Genomic DNA, 19,021 nt, shown 5'->3' with positions numbered 1-19,021 from the left:
TTTGAAACACTTTTCAGCAAAAACTTACACCGATATATCGTATACATCAGTTTTTGAAAAACACGTACACAAAATAACACGGTAGAACATAAATGGTTAAAACTACTTGGGTCATATACACTCAATTTTCATTACATTGCATCGATCTTTACCTTTAAAGCGAGGTTCCCTTGAAACAAAAATTACCAATTTCTTTAGCTATGAAAGAAAAATTAATGCTTGAACATGACATTGAAGTGTTATACAACAATTGTTAGGGCATGGCTACACCAATACTTTCTCACCTGTAGAAGCCAGTAAATATGACATGACAGAACTGAGTTCCATACTATGAAGCTTACTTATGGCCACATAATACTTTTACGAGTATACCAATCTACAACTGTCTATGGAAGGATGATGTCATAAAACAAAGTTAACATTAGGTACACTAGGAGGTATAACATCTAATATCAAATGTAACGGGTTCCAGACACTTACATGATTTGAAACTGTTAAAAGGTATATGGATAATAATGTCTTAGTTCAAAGTGATTTAATATTTTATTTTATGAAAAGCTAACAGCCAGTTATAGTGTCAATATCATACAGCTTACATATAAATTCCATTGACACGTTGAGAGTGAAAATTCTAGTGGCGTCGGATATGGAAGTAAACAACAAAATAAAACAAAATAGGGACACAAATCATCAAGAGTCAATTTACCTCAAGACAGGCCTCAATAAAACTGTTTCCCTCTCACTCGCACCCAAGATAGGCCCCCGGTGTCAAATATATCATCATCGCAATATTTCCTGCTGACACCTCTTACAGTTTGTCCTTCGCTCTACGACAACTTGGACATTTCTTTCCTCAAGTGTTTATCTCTACTGACAGACCTACCTACTCCAATGATTAAATGTCCCATACCAATACTAATATAAACAATCAATTTACATTTTTCGGCAATAAAGAATTTTAGTTCCGGCAGCAATTTTCATAAGTGTTTCAAGTCCACATGACCATTATAATTATGGAAATGTTATTGTTGTTTAATGAACAGGCTAATAGCCTGAACTTACTTAAAGACTAAAACATCCTTTTTAATTATTTCTCATATTTAGTGCCCTGATATATTGTTTTATGTAATCCTTCATTTATGATACGGTGAGGAACAAAGCTATTATTTAAATTGTACATAAACTGCATCAAATCAGACTAAAACATTTACACTTCCCCCAATATTATATTTACTTGTATGTGTAATATAGAAAACTATATTATTCACTTGACAAAATTGTTTAACAAGCATTGTGGTATCATTCTAATTTAATTTAAAAAATTCAAAATTATCAATATTGGTTGTAGCTATTAAATGTAGGCCTATACGAATAGCATCAGCTGAAAATTAAATATTAAAGCAACTCTACAAACCAAGTTTACAACGATACTTATTATTCTACTCTATTGTATGCTCACGAGCAGTTAAAATTAACAACAAGATAAATCATACTAATGAGCGGAACTTGGTAGTCATAAACATGAAAATTGCGTGTTTAGTCTGTTAAAATTATTACTAGAAACATGCACAAACTAAAGTGACAAATACAACATAATACTGTAAACGTATACTGTATATCCATAAGTACCTACGAATCGTTAAGCAACGTAAAGTAGAATAAAAAATGATGAAGACTTTAAAAAGATTGTACAGAAAAAATAGGGCTAAATAAATAAAATCATCATTCGACTTTTTCTTTTAGACAAAAGAAGCCATTAAATATACCTTTTAGTCAGAAAACGTATGTTTTGTTGGTGTAATTGTAATAGTGTTTATTGTGTTTTGTTGGGGTGTAGTTTTGTTTAAAATTTTGTATTTGATAGTTTTAAATTGTTATTATGGATTGTTATTGTTATCATTATTAGTTTTATTGTTATAGTAATTTCATTCTAGAGTAGACTTTTCCTGGGAGTATTGCACTATATAGTAGCCGTATAAAAAAATTGTATTAAAGATGCTTGTTTTTACAGAATCCCGCACGTGCTGTGTCAGGCACATGGGATCATGTATGAAATAAAAAACTGTTAATAAATAAACATATTTGAACTGTGAACTGCGAAATATATTAAAGCCATCAGAATTTCGTTTAATTTTACATTTTTCTCCAAATTTATTTTCAATACAATCAATGTGTTGTTTTAAGTTGTTTTATGAACCATAATATTGAGACAAAATACGACTAACATTTAATTGAAATGTACTTTAGCTGTCCTTAATATTTTCGTAATTCATATTTATGAAAAAAATATATTAATAAATGGTAAAAAGACAGGATTTTGTAATAGGAACGTGGTATAACTGAAACCATCCCACAAACTACATAAACGTTGAATGAATCTGTGTGCTAACTATATACAGCAGTGACTAAGCAATATAACTGAAGCTTACACATTAACATGAGACTATACTGCACTTCTTCATATAACTCTGTCAGAGCAAGTATCAACCAGATAGTGGAAAATATGTTGTGTCTCGTGTTTGCTATTTAATGATACTAGTAAAGCTAAGACAGAGACAACCGTGGCCCTACACTAACAGATAACTAGTACCCATATTAACAATAGTGTATACAATCCTAATAGATTTATTGTTATGGCAAGTGTGGCGGGTGAATGCGCTGTGCGCACACCACAACAAGCCAGTGCAGTGCAACTGTGCGCCAAACGACAAAGCGACGCAGTGTTTATCTTATCGACCGTTGTTTATCCCAATTCCCAGATACAGCTGTTTATTTTGACGTCAACTCACTCCCAAGCCTAAAAGTAGCAAAATGACAATGTCCACTGGGTGGGCTAATTGTGGCGGACAACGTCAACTCCTTCAAGGTGTTTTATCCCGTTTTCATGCAGTCGGACTAAAAGTAGTCTTTCTGACATTTCAAGGATTCATCGATCGACATGCAAAACACAAAATTACCCATTAGTGAATAAAATGTCTTTTTATTGGGAGACACAACACGAGATTAGGAAGCATTAGGCAGGAAGCCATCATGGGCCGAAATAGGTTATTGGCTGAGCTTTAGCGAATCCTGTCACTCGTGTCTAGCTGCATGTACGCCCGAACTGACCTATAGACCTGAAATTGTGCATGAATCTTCATTTATAAATGACAAATAGTGAGATCGATGATGGTCCATGCCACTACATGTGGTTTTGCTAAGCGTTAGTTAATATTTTTACATTGGTCTTATGGGCAGCTATGATGACAACGAAAAAAATGCAGAACACATACAGTTTTAGACAAACTCAATACTGCCATAAAAGATTAAAACATGTGATAGGCTATACATATTAACATATTTAACCTATTCAAACTATTCTTCACTATAATTCACTCATACAAGACCATTCTATAGTGACTTGAATGGTTTTAGACCTTTATTATTTAAACACTGATATGAAACCCAATTTAAAGAACAAAAATCTTAATCGTATCATGTGGCAAGATGTCGAAAAGATGTCAAATGTTAGCTTTAAATTTTGCTTGAATCATCTTCATGTTTACTTATTTTTTGTATGATTATCTTTCTGTCTATCTGTCCGCAAGAAATATGGAAACGGCTAGGCCAATGAATAATAAATACTATGTATATCTAATATGTAGTGTGACATATTCGTATACTACGACACACTAAGAACATTACAATACATTATATTTACTTAAAACAAAGTATTAAATAAAGAAAAGTACAGAATAGTAAACGCTTCAAGTAGGCTATAGTTTTCATAACAACAATTAACTTATTATCTAATATAATAACAGTGATATACTATATAAAGATCAATGGCAACTAATAATAAAATAACAGGACCTATCGAAAATACGGCTAACAATAAAGTTATTAATTAATACAATAACGAATACTGCAACGCATTAAAAGCTAACACTCATAAAACAAAATAACAAATACAACAAAATAAATATAAAATGTTTCAGTACGAACCTCACCACAAATGTTAGCCTTGTGTGAAGTATCTAAACACTATGTTATTATTACATGTGTGATGAAATAGTGAAATAAGTACAGAGAGCACCAACATAAAACATTTACTTTAGCATCAGAATGGGTAAACGTACAACACTATTTCTCACAGTACACAAACCAAGGAATGTCCTTTCGGCGCGAAGGTACCCTGACGACGGTACAGCGCCTCCCAAGAAACAGAAGAGATTGAAGACGGTCTCAATGAGCCATTCACTATTTTAGTGGGCATAATTAATTTAGCTCCCAGAGTAGATTGCTGTGTTGTAACGGTCCAATACCATGGGTAAGATAAATGACAGACCGGCTAACCGCGGGAGTTCTTTGTGCACCATCTCTACCGCTACCGTGCCATTTGTTCTGCTGCTAGTCTCGTGAAATATCGCTGCAAATATTGTACCTGTTATACGATCTGCCATCTTGCGATATTACCACGTCTTAAACACCACAACAATGGAGTGTGTGTGACTCAGTGTTTGTTTTATATACACACACGAAAATGGTCTGAAATATATTCATCAGCTAACTTTATGTCAGGAATATAGCAATGCATCGCCTTACCTGCCTGGGTCCAACCGGGATTTATCGGGTGGTTAATCAATCAGCTTCTTGAAAATATTTGGTGTAATTCTGAAAATATTTTCTCAGCAGCCCTTGATACGTTCTTTAAAATTTATAGCTCATCTAGTATTTTTGTTTTAACAACTCTGTGACAACTGATTGGGCAATTCTCCACATGTACAATACGTATCGTACATTAACTTTGTACCCAACCAAAGACAGATAGGATATAACAGTAACACAACCTTTCGTTTATGTACGGCACAACACGTTTCAACACTTAGTCGTTCGAGCGTTCGCAATAAAACGGAACGTTCTATTTACTTGAACAGACCAAACAAACACTTAAAACACCTTTTCACTGAGACAAAGACGTATTCTTCGACAAAACTTGTTTTTATTAATTTATTGTAGTAGTAATTTTATTCAAAATATATCCAATCACTGAAGAAGAATCGCTGCATATTACATTATTTATGAAATATTTAAAGCATGTTGCATGTAACAATAGTCAAAATTGCTTCAAGTTTAGAAATATTTTGAATACATTTTATAATAAATAATCAATACAATAGGTAGACGGTAGAAAGACTTAATGGCATATTAAATGTTGAAATATGACAAAACTAATAGAACGAAAATCAATAATAACTAAATATCCTACGAACAAATACAACGCATTTTGATACTAGGCTATTTTTCGTTCTTTACTGTAATATTTAGTTCTTCATTTGGTATGTCATCACTGTCACAAATGACTACCCCACATTTGAAAAAAACCTTGACCCGGTGAATAAAAATGAACAAAACCAACCGACATAACTTGACATCCCTGTTATCATTGATACAGAAATACGTTATTTCTCATCGCACGGATTGGTATACGACCCCAACATCCAAATCATTTAGGTATAAACACATCGATGTCGTATATGCATGATTATGTATAAGTACATATAAACAGACGCTGCTGCTCCCAGGGAGGACTATACCTACCTTCACAAAGTAGTTTACCTACATAGTTAATTGTGCTTGACTGCGGTCAGATTGTAACCTTGAACTGCTCAACCATCACGAGTCATACATTTCAACGGTGTTCTGTGGGACTGTTTGATCGCTGTTAGTAAATACCCCAGCGTTAATAGTTAGTGGGACTCCAGTTAATAAAATTAAACAAGCATTTCATTAAACAAAGATTACTATGTGATGTTGCTGCTATTTTAACATATTTAAAGTGTATCCCATAACAATGCTAAAAGGACGACAGAATGTTCTATTTTACACTAAAGAAACGTTTCAATAAAATAGTCGCTGTTATAAAATGTGTCAGGAGAGGCTAATTGATAGTATGATTTCAAATTGTTCTTTAACCTAATGAATGCTTTGCGTTGTTGTTATTTCTTTACATACACATAACACACTCGTGTTTATTTCATTGCACAGTAGGCTCTTACTTAAACAAACTTTTCAGTTTCACCACTGACAATTCTCCGGACATTAAAGCGTCTCTTATATTTTAAGACTCGTGCGTGATCTCAGCTCGCGTCGGCCTTTTAACGCACGTTGATTCAGCCACTCAGGTTATTCGGTTTACAAACAAGTTACACCTTCTCGTGTGCACAATCACCAGCAGACGATCAACGATAATCCAATCCCCACAATTGTGCAAGAAATACTTTGATGCGGGATTTAAAAGACTCAAAGCAGAACACTGCATAAGTCTGAGCTTTTCGTTAGAACATTAAAACTGCTAAGTATTTACCACTTTCTAATCCAGTGAGGCGAATAAATTAAAATTATTAATGTAATGAGCGCGACTGCCTTATCATCGTTGTTTTATTTTCAATCACTTTGCCCCCCCTCCCCCCGGTCAGTAGTAATTAGGATATAGAGTATTGGTAGTGACGTCGCGTCCTGGAACTGACGTCGCGAGTGCTAAAAGCTTGTACTTGAACAAAGAATTAGCGGCCGAGGTGGGAGTCAGCACATTCAACTATAGCTCGCTCATTTGTTATGTGAAACTGCCTGAGAACTGAATGCCCAACAAGGAAGTGAGAAACCCTTCGAGACCGTCGAATCTAAATGTTCCTTACTTCTCTCCCGCAAACCTAGAGATTGAGAGTGCAAGTGTTTGGCATCAGACTTTGGGTCCAAGTCAGAGACAGTGCAAGAGTAACACGTATTAGGATAGATCCACTTCAAGTTTGTTCTTTCCCTGATTCGTTTCATTTTATTCCATTGATGATTTCATGATCATAACATATTTTGGTGTAATGTGTTATATGACTAACGCATCCGATATAACTGCACTAATTGAGTAGTGCAAAAAAAACTTTAAAATGCTCTTGGATTTACATGTTGATTCTAAAAAATAAACCAAGGATAGAGAAATGCGCATAATGGAATCTATAAAAGTTGATCATCTTTGGGTACTGCCACTTACGTGGTCAATTTTTAACTAAATTTGCCAAGCTTGATTTTAGCCGACACTAGCGAAGTATCTCTAAAATATGTGATTAACTTTGGTTGAAAAAACTGTATACTTTTAATTTAACGAAGGTTTAAGATCTTTTTTTATTAGTCAGCGGTCCACAGGATCTTTTAACACAAGGAATAAAAAGCCTTGATGTAAAGAAAAAAATGTGGTAAGTGCTATTTTTAACATGCGCTTAACAAAATAAAACACACTAAAATCGAAATAGAACCTTAATCAAAGCTGAGAAATTACATGAGCACATGTTAGAAACATTTCGGAGCCAAAAAGTAAAGTCATATAACACTGCCACAGTCTAGAATATGTACAATTAAAAATAACGACATGACATCCGATCTAGCCACATACCGCTGGTAACAGGTGTAACGGATCGCCGCTGGTCGAACCCTTAAAACTGCGACTTAATGGGCTCTGTAATGAACTCGCAGAATCAATCAATTAATTTAATTGATGGTAAATATGATCACGGCGCTTTGCCAACAGTGGAAACGTGATTATCTGCTAGGTGTATATTTTACGTACATAGGCTACTGCGTTCGCTAATGATCGAGGATTTTTGCGCATTTGGTTTATAAATAAGCTTCAGAACATTCCACCTTTGTTATATAAGTAATAAAAACAAACAAGCATACCATTTTCTACGTAGTATTCTGTACCCTTTGTACAACATTTTTCGGGCTTACATAGATTTTGGCGTCACGATTGGTAATTGTCAAAATAAAGGGTGATTTTTTTATTGGTGCGGTTTTTAAAACTAAATAAAAAAATTAAAAGCAACCTGCATTGACATAAAAATGCATTTATTTGAACTACAGTGTCATGACATTAACGTTTAAAAATGATTTCTGGCATATGGGCTCCATTTCGTTCGCGTAGAAAGCCCAATCGAGAAGTCGAATTTCCGAATACTCTTTCCAGCAGCTGTGGTTGAATTCCGCCAATAACTCGACGAATGTTAGCTTCCAAGTCATTTAAAGTTTGTGGCTTGTCAGCGTATACAAGTTCGTTTAGCTGAGGAAAGAAAAAGTCCCGTAACATTGCCCGATAGCGTTGACCATTTACCATAACAGTCTGGCCAGCATTGTCTTTAAAAAAATAAGGGCCAATAACACCACCTGCCCAAATGGCGCACCAAACGGTAAGTTTTTGTGGATGAAGGTGCATACCAACAAATTCTTTTGGGTTTTCATCACTTCAAATCCGACAATTCTGTTTGTTGACAAAGCCGCATAACCAGAAATGAGCCTCATCACTGAAAATAATCTTGCCTGCGAAAGCTGGGTCACGTGTTATCTTATGTTGAGCCCATTCAACGAAATCAAGACGCTTGCTATAGTCTAATCATTTCAGTTCTTGCACCAACTGAATCTTGTATGGATATAGGCGTAGATCCTTCCGTAAAATATTCCATAGAGTTGAGTAGCAGATCGCTAATTGCTGCGCACGATGACGAATCGACACACTTGGATCCTCTTCAACACTATGAGCAACAGCATCTACAGCCTCTTCGGTCCTTACTGTGCGGCGTCTCTGCCGATGCTTGTCAACAAGAGTGTGGGTTTTACGAAAACGATTAACCAAAGCTCGAATACCTGACTCTGATGGACGATTATGAGGTCCGTAAATCGGACGAAGAGCTCGGTAAGTTGCCCGAACTGAACTGCGGTTTTCAAAATAAATTTGCACTATTCGCAAACGCTCTTCTTTTGTAAGTCTGTTCATGGTTACTATACAATAATACGCACTAGACAATACAAATATCGAAATGACGTAAGATAATAAACAAAGATCAGCTGTTTTATTTAAATTTAATTGTTGTGTTTAATAGTGGTGCCAACTTAAAAACCACACGAATAAAAAAATCACCCTTTATATTCAAAATTGAAATAGATTTGATCCAACCCACGAAAATTGTTTTTTATAATAACACAAATTAGAAATAGAGAATGTTGCTTTGCAAAATGAAAACCACACAAAACCGCACGCGATCCTCTACACTAATAGGTACTGTCACTAAAAACAAGGTTAATGTCAACACAAGGACCGTCCCATACAATTATACTAATAACCTTCACCGTACGACAAAATTGTGCCGGCTTCTTCTCATCCGAGGGCAACCTCTAAACAGGATGTGAAGGACATCGTTGCCCTCTCCGGTTTCTAGGCCAACTGGGTTATTCCCACAGAAAATTACAACGAATAATGATTTATAATAGTTAAAGACAACAACACATTTACGAATTACGGTTTGTTAGTAAAACAATAAGAGTACGTGGTGTAAGAAAATTGTTACCTATTTGTAGAGGACACAGAAGTAACAAGACCAGGAGGAACGAAAGAGATTGACAGAAGAATGACAGTCGGTGTGTGACAGTGCCACCGGTATTGACGCTATGCTAATGTCCATACCTCTGTCATTATGATAGTACCACTCCTAGCCTGTGGTGTACAGCAGCGCCGGAAACCGCTCTCGTTACCGAACACTTCCAGTGACAACCGAGGTCAGATGTCACCTCCCTTCTTCATCATCTGTTGCATGGAATTTCGTCAATCAAAAATGTTGCAAAATTAGAAGAACCAAATCTTTTTGTACAGGGTAAAACACTATAAACTCTAGAAAACTTTTAAAGAAAGTAACTAAACGTATTAACAACCCAATTCAGTTTTCTGTAAAAAAAAACTCATATCTCTTAACATTTTCATTGATTAACATTAAAGATACTGCGCAATAAAGTCAATAATGATTAGACTACTTATTCTAGATAAATAAGCGCTTGTTATAATCAAAATCAATATAATTTCATATAATACAAACGTCTTAATAATTTATCAATCTGCCAAGCATGACAGATATTCTCCAAAGCTATAATGGACCGCCTCAACATGAGCTTTTTTTACTTCCTTTCCAAAAAAAGTCGCGTTATTTTTAATCTTAATGTTTTACGGTAGTGCATTGTAGAGCTTGACTCCATTATACGATCAGTGATTCTTAAAAAATGAGTTCTTGTGTTTGGCAACGATTGTGTTTTTTTGTTCAACGAAGGTTGCAGCAATGATTTGTCTGCGGAGGAATAAATTTAGACACATTTTTATGTGCGTATTTGACTGAGTAAGCGATGTTTATTTATGGACTGGTTAAAATACTGATGTTGGAAAATAAGCTTGCAGAGAGAAAGAAGTGGTGAACTCTTTCTGAGTCTAAATATGCCCGTACACGATCATGATCCCAAATCTCAACTGCATATGTTAAAATGGGTAAATAATTCCATAATACTATTCCATTCTTTACTAAATGTTTTATATTTTATAGACTACCTAAATAAATTCAAACTTTGACTCATTACTGACTTTTGTGCTTTTTAAATTTCTCAATTACTAGAAATACTAACTAACTGATACTATTGTTTTGGAAGAGCGGGGAGGGTTGGTTATCTCGATTCCATTGCTTTTCGATAATGGATGTCTCAAAACACATTTCTGATTACCCAATTTGACGCACATAAATACTTTAAGAAGGTTTCTCAAATCATCCTGAATAACCAATTAATTTTTCTAAACGTCCCGTCCGTCCCTTGAACCCTTAGATTGTCCCAATAAACTTTAAACAATGTCTTTATAACGTGTGATATGTGTAATATGTTAAGAATATTTGCCTGGACTTAAATTATTGTGACCTTTATAGTTGTTAGTTGCGTCACCAAGCTATAAATGATGATGCAATCTTATCCTGCCAATAAGTGTATTCACGTACAACTCTGGGAGAAAACACTATTGATACGTTCAGGATCACCCATGGTTTCAATACATTTAAAACACGAAAATAAATAATACGGTTTAAATCTAGAGGTCAATATATATTGACATGAAAAATGAAGTGAAGCGGCAAATTAGCATATCGTATCTTGCACAGCAATGTGGCATGTGGGGCGTGAAATAGTCTAGAGATAGTAGCCGGTCAAGCAGCAGGCGATAGTGCTCAGGCCGGAGCAGCTCGCCTAATTGCCGATTTGTTATGACCCCACCACTAATTGAGGTCAACACTCATTTGTTAACACTTCACAGGCCACTTCTCTTGAAGCCAATTTATGTTGGGCGAAAGTGTAATGGTCTAAATATTTACCGGAAATATTGTATTAATGGAATACTAATAAACAGTGTACGAGTCGGGGGGGAGGTCGAATCGTAAGATTGAATTTCGACAGTTGAAATATCACGATTTTAGAACTCAACTTTCAGTAGGTAAGTAACATTATTTGTAATTTCCATGAGTAACATTATTTATAGTGGGAATGGTGTATATATTAACTACCTATTTCATCGTCCAACCTTTAAACTGCTGAACACGCCACGCCACGTAATACATGTATCTATAAATACAAATCAATAACATTATTTCCAAAACATGTTCCGGTTTGTAATGTAACCAAATTAAAAACTAAACACTGTAATAGTAGAATTCCACGGTGACATCTAGGTGTCTAATGTGTAATCACCGTGATTTACGAGCAGTAGTTGATCGAAACCGGTCTGCTTTTGTCCTGGGTAACACTGTAATAGTAGGATTCCACGTTGACATCTAGGTGTCTAATGTGTAATCACCGTGATTTACGAGCAGTAGTTGATCGAAACCGGTCTGCTTTTGTCCTGGGTAACACTGTAATAGTATGATTCCACGTTGACATCTAGGTGTCTAATGTGTAATCACCGTGATTTACGAGCAGTAGTTATTTTTACAACGGTTACCTAACAACCCCACGGCAATTTACTCCTACTCATTACTCCATTCAGTAACCAAGTAACCGTTATACTCGTTACTCACTGATAGGTCACAGGAGTAAATCCACGGCCGATGAAATACGATGCGAGTTCCACGGAAGCACCCGTTGATTATTCAACAAAAATAAGCATCTTACCGACAATAATTCCTAGGCGGGGGAAGGGCGGTAGGTAAGCCATAGCCGAGTGCTCTGGTAGGGCTGAATTATTAATCCGGGCGAGAGAACGAGGGTGGGCCACGTAACGCTACCTGGTGCCGACTCGTTTCCATCAATTATGTAGCGGGGTTGATTTTGATAATTTGTGATCCGTGCCGGTCAAAGTGACCGCTGGAATTGAGAAGTTGTGGTCTATTCATTAGCATGCGGCTCAATGGAAGTGCGGACTTCCCCACTCGTCCCTCGGCCGCCCACAAGCCGACACAGTCAACACCATCTCTCAACTCTCATCACATATACTGTACAACTCCAGTTGTTTGACACATATCTGCAGCTGCCTTACTAATTGTAATAAACCCTAACTATTTAGTTCTGAGAAGTTGAAATGAAAGAACTTCGAGAACGGCGTTTCTTTACAAATTACCTAATCTGAACGTCGTTTCATCGGATTTCAAATTATAACAAAGTTAAATAATATAACTATTTAAGTCATCGAAGTTTCCCAAAAAGCCCCTCTTTCTTATATTCTTACTAGAAAATTCTTCAAAAACCACATATATTACATAATTAACTTGATACAATGGAAGGACGCTGCAAAAATAAACTGACTAACTTTCCCCGGATTAGTTACCCTCCCGGACTTTCCTGCCCTTTTACCTTTTAATTCAAACATCAATAGAGTCCTTCCTTAAGTCAAGAGGGAACTGCGCATCAAGAATTTAGTCTCCAGAAACTTTCTATCAAGTGTTATCAGACGAACAGAGGGAATTTTTGCACCAAAAATTGTCTGGAACGGCACAGCCGAAAATAGAAATTTTCATTCCACACCTTATCCGGAATCAGGTCACAAGAGCCGAAAGTAGATAAGTTTTCAATTAAGTAGGTAGACTTTGCAAACCAACGTATAAGTATATTTTCTTGATCGGAAAAATAAGGTAATCATACCTGTGGAACCGTAAATATAATTCATTCAAACCAGAACTTCGCCTAAAAACGCAAGAAATACATTGAAATAATATGTAGCAGTCGCTAAGCATGACACGGGAAGAGCGTATTCCCTAGCTACAGATAACTGATCTTCAGCGCTATACCATGGGCGAAGTACAATATTAAAGTAAAAAAATAATGTTTAACTGAGTTCAGTTATCATTTCTACAGCAGTGTTTCGTTAATGATATAATAATGTACCTCATATTTAACCAGTCTACTAGGACATTTGTGAAATCATCATGACACATCGATACAGTGGGGTTTATCGCATGTGACAAAACTAGGCATATTTGATGTTCAGAATCGTCATTAATCGGTCGGTTTACCATAATTTCTTTGAAAAACAAAGGTTTCTGCTGGGTTTAATGTTTGTAATTGATTTAAATTAGGTTATGGACTAAACAGCGTTCTAACTTCGGATCTTTTTACATCGGCGTGAAGCCATCAAGTGCCAATTGCAAACCAATAGTAGACTTCCGTGCTTGAATTGGTTTCGGCCAGTTGTCACGTGGGGACGACCTTGTACCGCATGAAATACGACCCGGTGTCAAGTAGAACATGCGGTTTTATCCACTCCACTGTCGTCACGCCGCTGATTTACTATCTAGTAAACGTTGCAAGTGTTGCTATATTTCGCGCCAAAAACCCGCAATAAATTTTAACTCCCCTAAATCATGCTAGCCAATTTATCCGCTTCAGCGATTTGTCTTAAGACCAGACAATTCACAAATTTTGCCCTGGATCCCAATGAATAGGAGCAAGTACGTCATTCAGGATTATCCTTCTATCACTAATATTCAACAGTAACAATATTTATTGATGTGAAAATTGCATATTGCGCGACATAGTATGATTCTTTTACCAATATGCTAATTTGCATAAAATAATAAACCTTGCCGTTTTAAAAAACACAATTGTGTTTGTGCGTCATTCATTTTCTGACTTTGACAAAATAACGTATTATTCTCTTTACACTTCTTGTGTGTGTAGTACCCTGTAAAAACAATGCACGACGATATAGTCATTTGTTGTTTGCAATATAACATACACAAGTCCATAACTATATTTAACATCTCATTTCACACAATGTTATCTCCCACACTGAAAACGTTCCTTCTGTAGGTCGAAATATAAAATAATACCAAATAGTAATATAATAAAATACTGTTAGAAGTAGTGTAGTTCTCAATTCACTAACTCAAGTTAATTCTATTCTATTTAAACTACTATAAATATAGTTAATAAGGAAGATTATGTCCAAATGGTACACAAATACGCTAGTAGTTTTTTCACACTGTACAAATAAGAGATGTTTTTTATACGTAAGTTAGTCAATAAAATGGTGGATTTCGTTTCCTTATAGCAGAGATCTGAAGATATCTAGCGCACAATTAATTAAGCTTTTTATTTTGTTAACCTAACACTTTATAATTGTTTCAGTACAAGAAATATTACTGATATTTTTACAGTACAACTATTTTTTATACGTAAACTTGATAGTCTGACCAAGTTGCGATGCGATACATGATTAAAACCACCATCTACTACACACAGTAAGTAGGTAAGCTTGGTCCCAATTACCGGCATTAGTACACTCGGCTGCGCCATAACCAACCGGTAGAGAGAGACTTGGTCAGCAGTATTGTCACATATAACAGGCAGATGTGGGAACACCCTTGTGCCTCGGTTATTGCGATGCGATACATGATTAAAACCACCATCTACTACACACAGTAAGTAGGTAAGCTTGGTCCCAATTACCGGCATTAGTACACTCGGCTGCGCCTTAACCAACTGGTAGAGACTTGGCCAGCAGTATTGTCACATATAACAGGCAGATGTGGGAACACCCTTGTGCCTCGGTTATTGCGATGCGATACATGATTAAAACCACCATCTACTACACACAGTAAGTAGGTAAGCTTGGTCCCAATTACCGGCATTAGTACACTCGGCTGCGCCATAAACCAACCGGTAGAGAGAGACTTGGTCAGCAGTATTGTCACATATAACAGGCAGATGTGGGAACACCCTTGTGCCTCGGTTATTGCGATGCGATACATGATTAAAACCACCATCTACTACACACAGTAAGTAGGTAAGCTTGGTCCCAATTACCGGCATTAGTACACTCGGCTGCGCCATAACCAACCGGTAGAGAGAGACTTGGTCAGCAGTATTGTCACATATAACAGGCAGATGTGGGAACACCCTTGTGCCTCGGTTATTGCGATGCGATACATGATTAAAACCACCATCTACTACACACAGTAAGTAGGTAAGCTTGGTCCCAATTACCGGCATTAGTACACTCGGCTGCGCCTTAACCAACTGGTAGAGAGAGACTTGGCCAGCAGTATTGTCACATATAACAGGCAGATGTGGGAACACCCTTGTGCCTCGGTTATTGCGATGCGATACATGATTAAAACCACCATCTACTACACACAGTAAGTAGGTAAGCTTGGTCCCCAATTACCGGCATTAGTACACTCGGCTGCGCCTTAACCAACTGGTAGAGAGAGACTTGGCCAGCAGTATTGTCACATATAACAGGCAGATGTGGGAACACCCTTGTGCCTCGGTTATTGCGATGCGATACATGATTAAAACCACCATCTACTACACACAGTAAGTAGGTAAGCTTGGTCCCAATTACCGGCATTAGTACACTCGGCTGCGCCTTAACCAACTGGTAGAGAGAGACTTGGCCAGCAGTATTGTCACATATAACAGGCAGATGTGGGAACACCCTTGTGCCTCGGTTATTGCGATGTGATACATGATTAAAACCACCATCTACTACACACAGTAAGTACGTAAGCTTGGTCCCAATTACCGGCATTAGTACACTCGGCTGCGCCTTAACACAGCTTACGTGCGGGCCTTCTTTCTCCGGTGTACCGCCCTCCGCTACATTCTCACTTCCCGCCTTCCTTGCCGTTACCTTCCCGCTTAAAAGGTTCTTTAACGTCATACGTAAACGATTGTCGAGTCATCTTTTCAACTGCTCAAATTTAAGAGCTTTTAAACCTATGAATATAACATTCTCTGCGAAAGCCGTCTAATTAGGAAAGTGCTGCGTGCTGTAGAAGAATACTTTATTTAGAAATATAACGGCGTCGGAAACGTTTACGAATTCAAAGAAGAGAAAGTAAAAACGTTTTACAAGCTGTAGCGCTCATTGCTCTTACGTACGTTCGCATCTCATTTATTATAATGGAGTTACCAAAGAAATCGTGTACACACTGTGTTTAATAATGTAACGTGCTAAATTGTATTCTTTTACCTTTGCCTTGCAAATAAAGAAAATCTGGGTAGTTAATGAAAGGTTTAAGCAGATGTTAACTACGTTAACATCGGGTATTGATTCTCTTAACGTTTTATTTTATAGCTTTTGTAATCTAATTTCTTGGACACGACCCATCACTTAAAACTGGCACCAGAAGAGATACAATGATGTATGCTGCCCACCAAAAAGTCACGAAACAAATGGGCGATGAATATTAATCGTCACTACTTTAGAAATAATTTTAATTGGCGAAGTGACAAGAATGAAAGTGGAAAGAAATGACGGCAAGGCGAAACGAGAGGCGAGAATGTCTATTGTGTAACCGCCGTTTTTGTCCACTTCCAACATAGGAAGCGTGACGCCACTTGCGACACTCGGACTGTAGTCGGTCCTCACACCGCGTCAGGCCCCCCCTCCCCGCCCTGCCACTCAACCGTTAACGCCGATAACGTTCGTCAACAACCGCGGATAATACTAATTGCGCACAAAAACACCGTGTCATAGACTCTTAATTTAATATTCTTTACAAAGATAGCTGAAATGTCAAAGTAATTAATGAACTACACTAAACAGTATATAATCTTAATGAATTCGTACAACACTAATTGCAATTGTACTAGCAAGGAATTCCATGGATTACATCAGTACAACTACCTAAGGAAATTGGCAACATATGTGTGTAATTAACATATACCCTCCAAGAGGGTTCACTTCTGGATGGTTTATACCTTCCAGCTGAACCTAGCCTGAGTACAGCAAAAACCGATTTGTTACTTAAATCTGGGCAACATTATGGATGGCCACGAGCGTACATCACTAACTGTAAATGTCGAGATGTTTGGGTGCAGGGGTACATCGATAGGACTTATCTACGTTAGGGCGAGCCACCCTTTGCCAGCTTTAACAGGAGAGGCTAGTACAGATGAGCTGGCTTCGCTTTCTTAAAAGGAGACGTGACTGAGATTAATGCCTAAAATCCTTCCTCGTGGATATTGACAGGAGGCGACTCCTACCCCCGACATTAACCATCCAGAATATCGTCGTCACTCCGGTAGGAGAGCAAAGTTCCTTTTTGATTAAGTGCAATATCTCAGCGTCTTGTTTTATATATGTTTTACGAAAACTAATACTATAAAATATTCATTTTTGTGTTGTGAGATACCCACACCTTTTACAAACTTACTTTCTTACTCTTTTAAATACAGTTATAATGGAAGGAATCAGAGTATATAGTGGACAGTCCAGAAATTGGTACGATATATCTACAATGCATTCTCAAATGTTGGTGTATTCTAAAAGACTGCGATAAACAAGTACTAGTACTAAATTGTGTCTGCCGGTAACAGTGAAATATAATACTGTATTCAGCAACAGAGTCGAATCTATAAGGTGTGGTGTGACGACTGACGTACGGCTTGCCCGGAGAGACACAATCAAAACATTCGAATGCTGCTTCACCAATATCGATATTGTAATTTATATTAAAAATGCAATGAACTACATTCCATGCGTTTTCCTTATTCAAAATATAGTGGTGGCATAAAAAAAATGTATAATGTAGTTTAGTAAAATAAGACAGGCATTGTACAGGTATATGTAATTACTATAGTCAAAGGTCTTAAAAGTGCTTAAATCTAGAACAAATGTTTTTTTTTTTAGAAAATATGGAAATTGTGTCAATGCTGTTCAATTGCAAATTGAACAATTTTGGAAAATAAAACTTTCGCTGCAAGATCTAAACGATGGCACAGGTCAGCACACTTGATGGGAAACTCGAGTGTTAAGAGATTGGTACGGCAGGAGAAGGCGCGTGTCGCGCGTCATTTGTGGCGCTTCCGGCGGTCACGTGATCAGTCGGCCCGCCACTTCCGGCCGCCGTAGCGCCATATTGTTCTAGCCGAGATTTATGGTGTTGTTGCACCCGCTAGTGGAGCTTTGGATGTAACAAAGCTATATATACTGAGTTTATTATTGAACTTATCCACCGGATTGTTTTATCTGAAGAATTCAATTATTTCTTATCTCTCAACCTCCTAACCCACAATCCATGACTGACAAGTGTTTATCGTAATCTATTTTACATTGCAACACTTTTTCTTTATTAATTGCATGCGAACAATTAATTTCAATAATGTGTGACTATGTCGTCTAAGTGACGCCCTAACTATAGGCAAATGGTTATATCAATTTTGCTCCGTAACCAGGAAAACACAAGTTTACAAATTCTCTGTCTGGTATGTTTAGCGTTCAATACATTTTTATTTCATTTTATCACTAATTATTACACATCATAATTTTGAATTAAAAAGTGATCGTACAGTGGTATAGTCGACTAAACTGGATTCTCCTAAAATTTCATGAGCTGAACTTTAATTATAAACATTGACATCTGCGTCGTGACGCTGGAAGACGTGACATTCCCACGGCAGGCGGGCGGCGCGTCTACGGACCGCAGTTTGGCAACGGGCCAGCCCTTCTGTCGATTTATATCTGCACAACTTTGACAGAGTAAGACGCAACATTCCCACGTCCACGGTTATTGAAAACAGACAGCTCTGTATCTCAATAACAGGGTACTGCGATATTCGTGCCGTCTCCTTCCATCATCCATCAACATGTCTATTTCTATTATTGTACACAGAATATCCATTTATTTCCATCATTTTCCAAGTTACGTATTCATGAGATAAAGTTAAGAAAGACCACGCTTGAGATTATATTAAGAAG

The 19,021-nt window shown here is 37.0% G+C and overlaps 1 protein-coding gene across 6 annotated transcripts in view; it reads right to left on the bottom strand.

Moving 5' to 3' along the window:
* The window catches only part of LOC124360313 (polypyrimidine tract-binding protein 1), a 412,476-nt gene that overhangs the window by 319,584 nt on the left and 73,871 nt on the right, over positions 1-19,021 (bottom strand). For 3 of the 6 annotated variants that reach the window (XM_046813832.1, XM_046813879.1, XM_046813823.1), the window contains one exon: positions 9,488-9,607. The exons of the other annotated variants lie outside the window; for them this stretch is intronic. In XM_046813832.1, coding sequence (XP_046669788.1) covers positions 9,488-9,496 — 9 coding nt within the window. In that variant the 5' untranslated portion in view covers positions 9,497-9,607. The remainder of the gene's footprint in view (positions 1-9,487; positions 9,608-19,021) is intronic. 6 annotated transcript variants of the gene reach the window in all.

This window comes from Homalodisca vitripennis, chromosome 1 (assembly GCF_021130785.1).
Source record: "Homalodisca vitripennis isolate AUS2020 chromosome 1, UT_GWSS_2.1, whole genome shotgun sequence".
In the NCBI taxonomy this organism is placed as follows: domain Eukaryota; kingdom Metazoa; phylum Arthropoda; class Insecta; order Hemiptera; family Cicadellidae; genus Homalodisca; species Homalodisca vitripennis.
The sequence above is the reverse complement of the archived record's forward strand: the minus strand, read 5'-3'. Positions and strand labels throughout refer to the sequence as shown.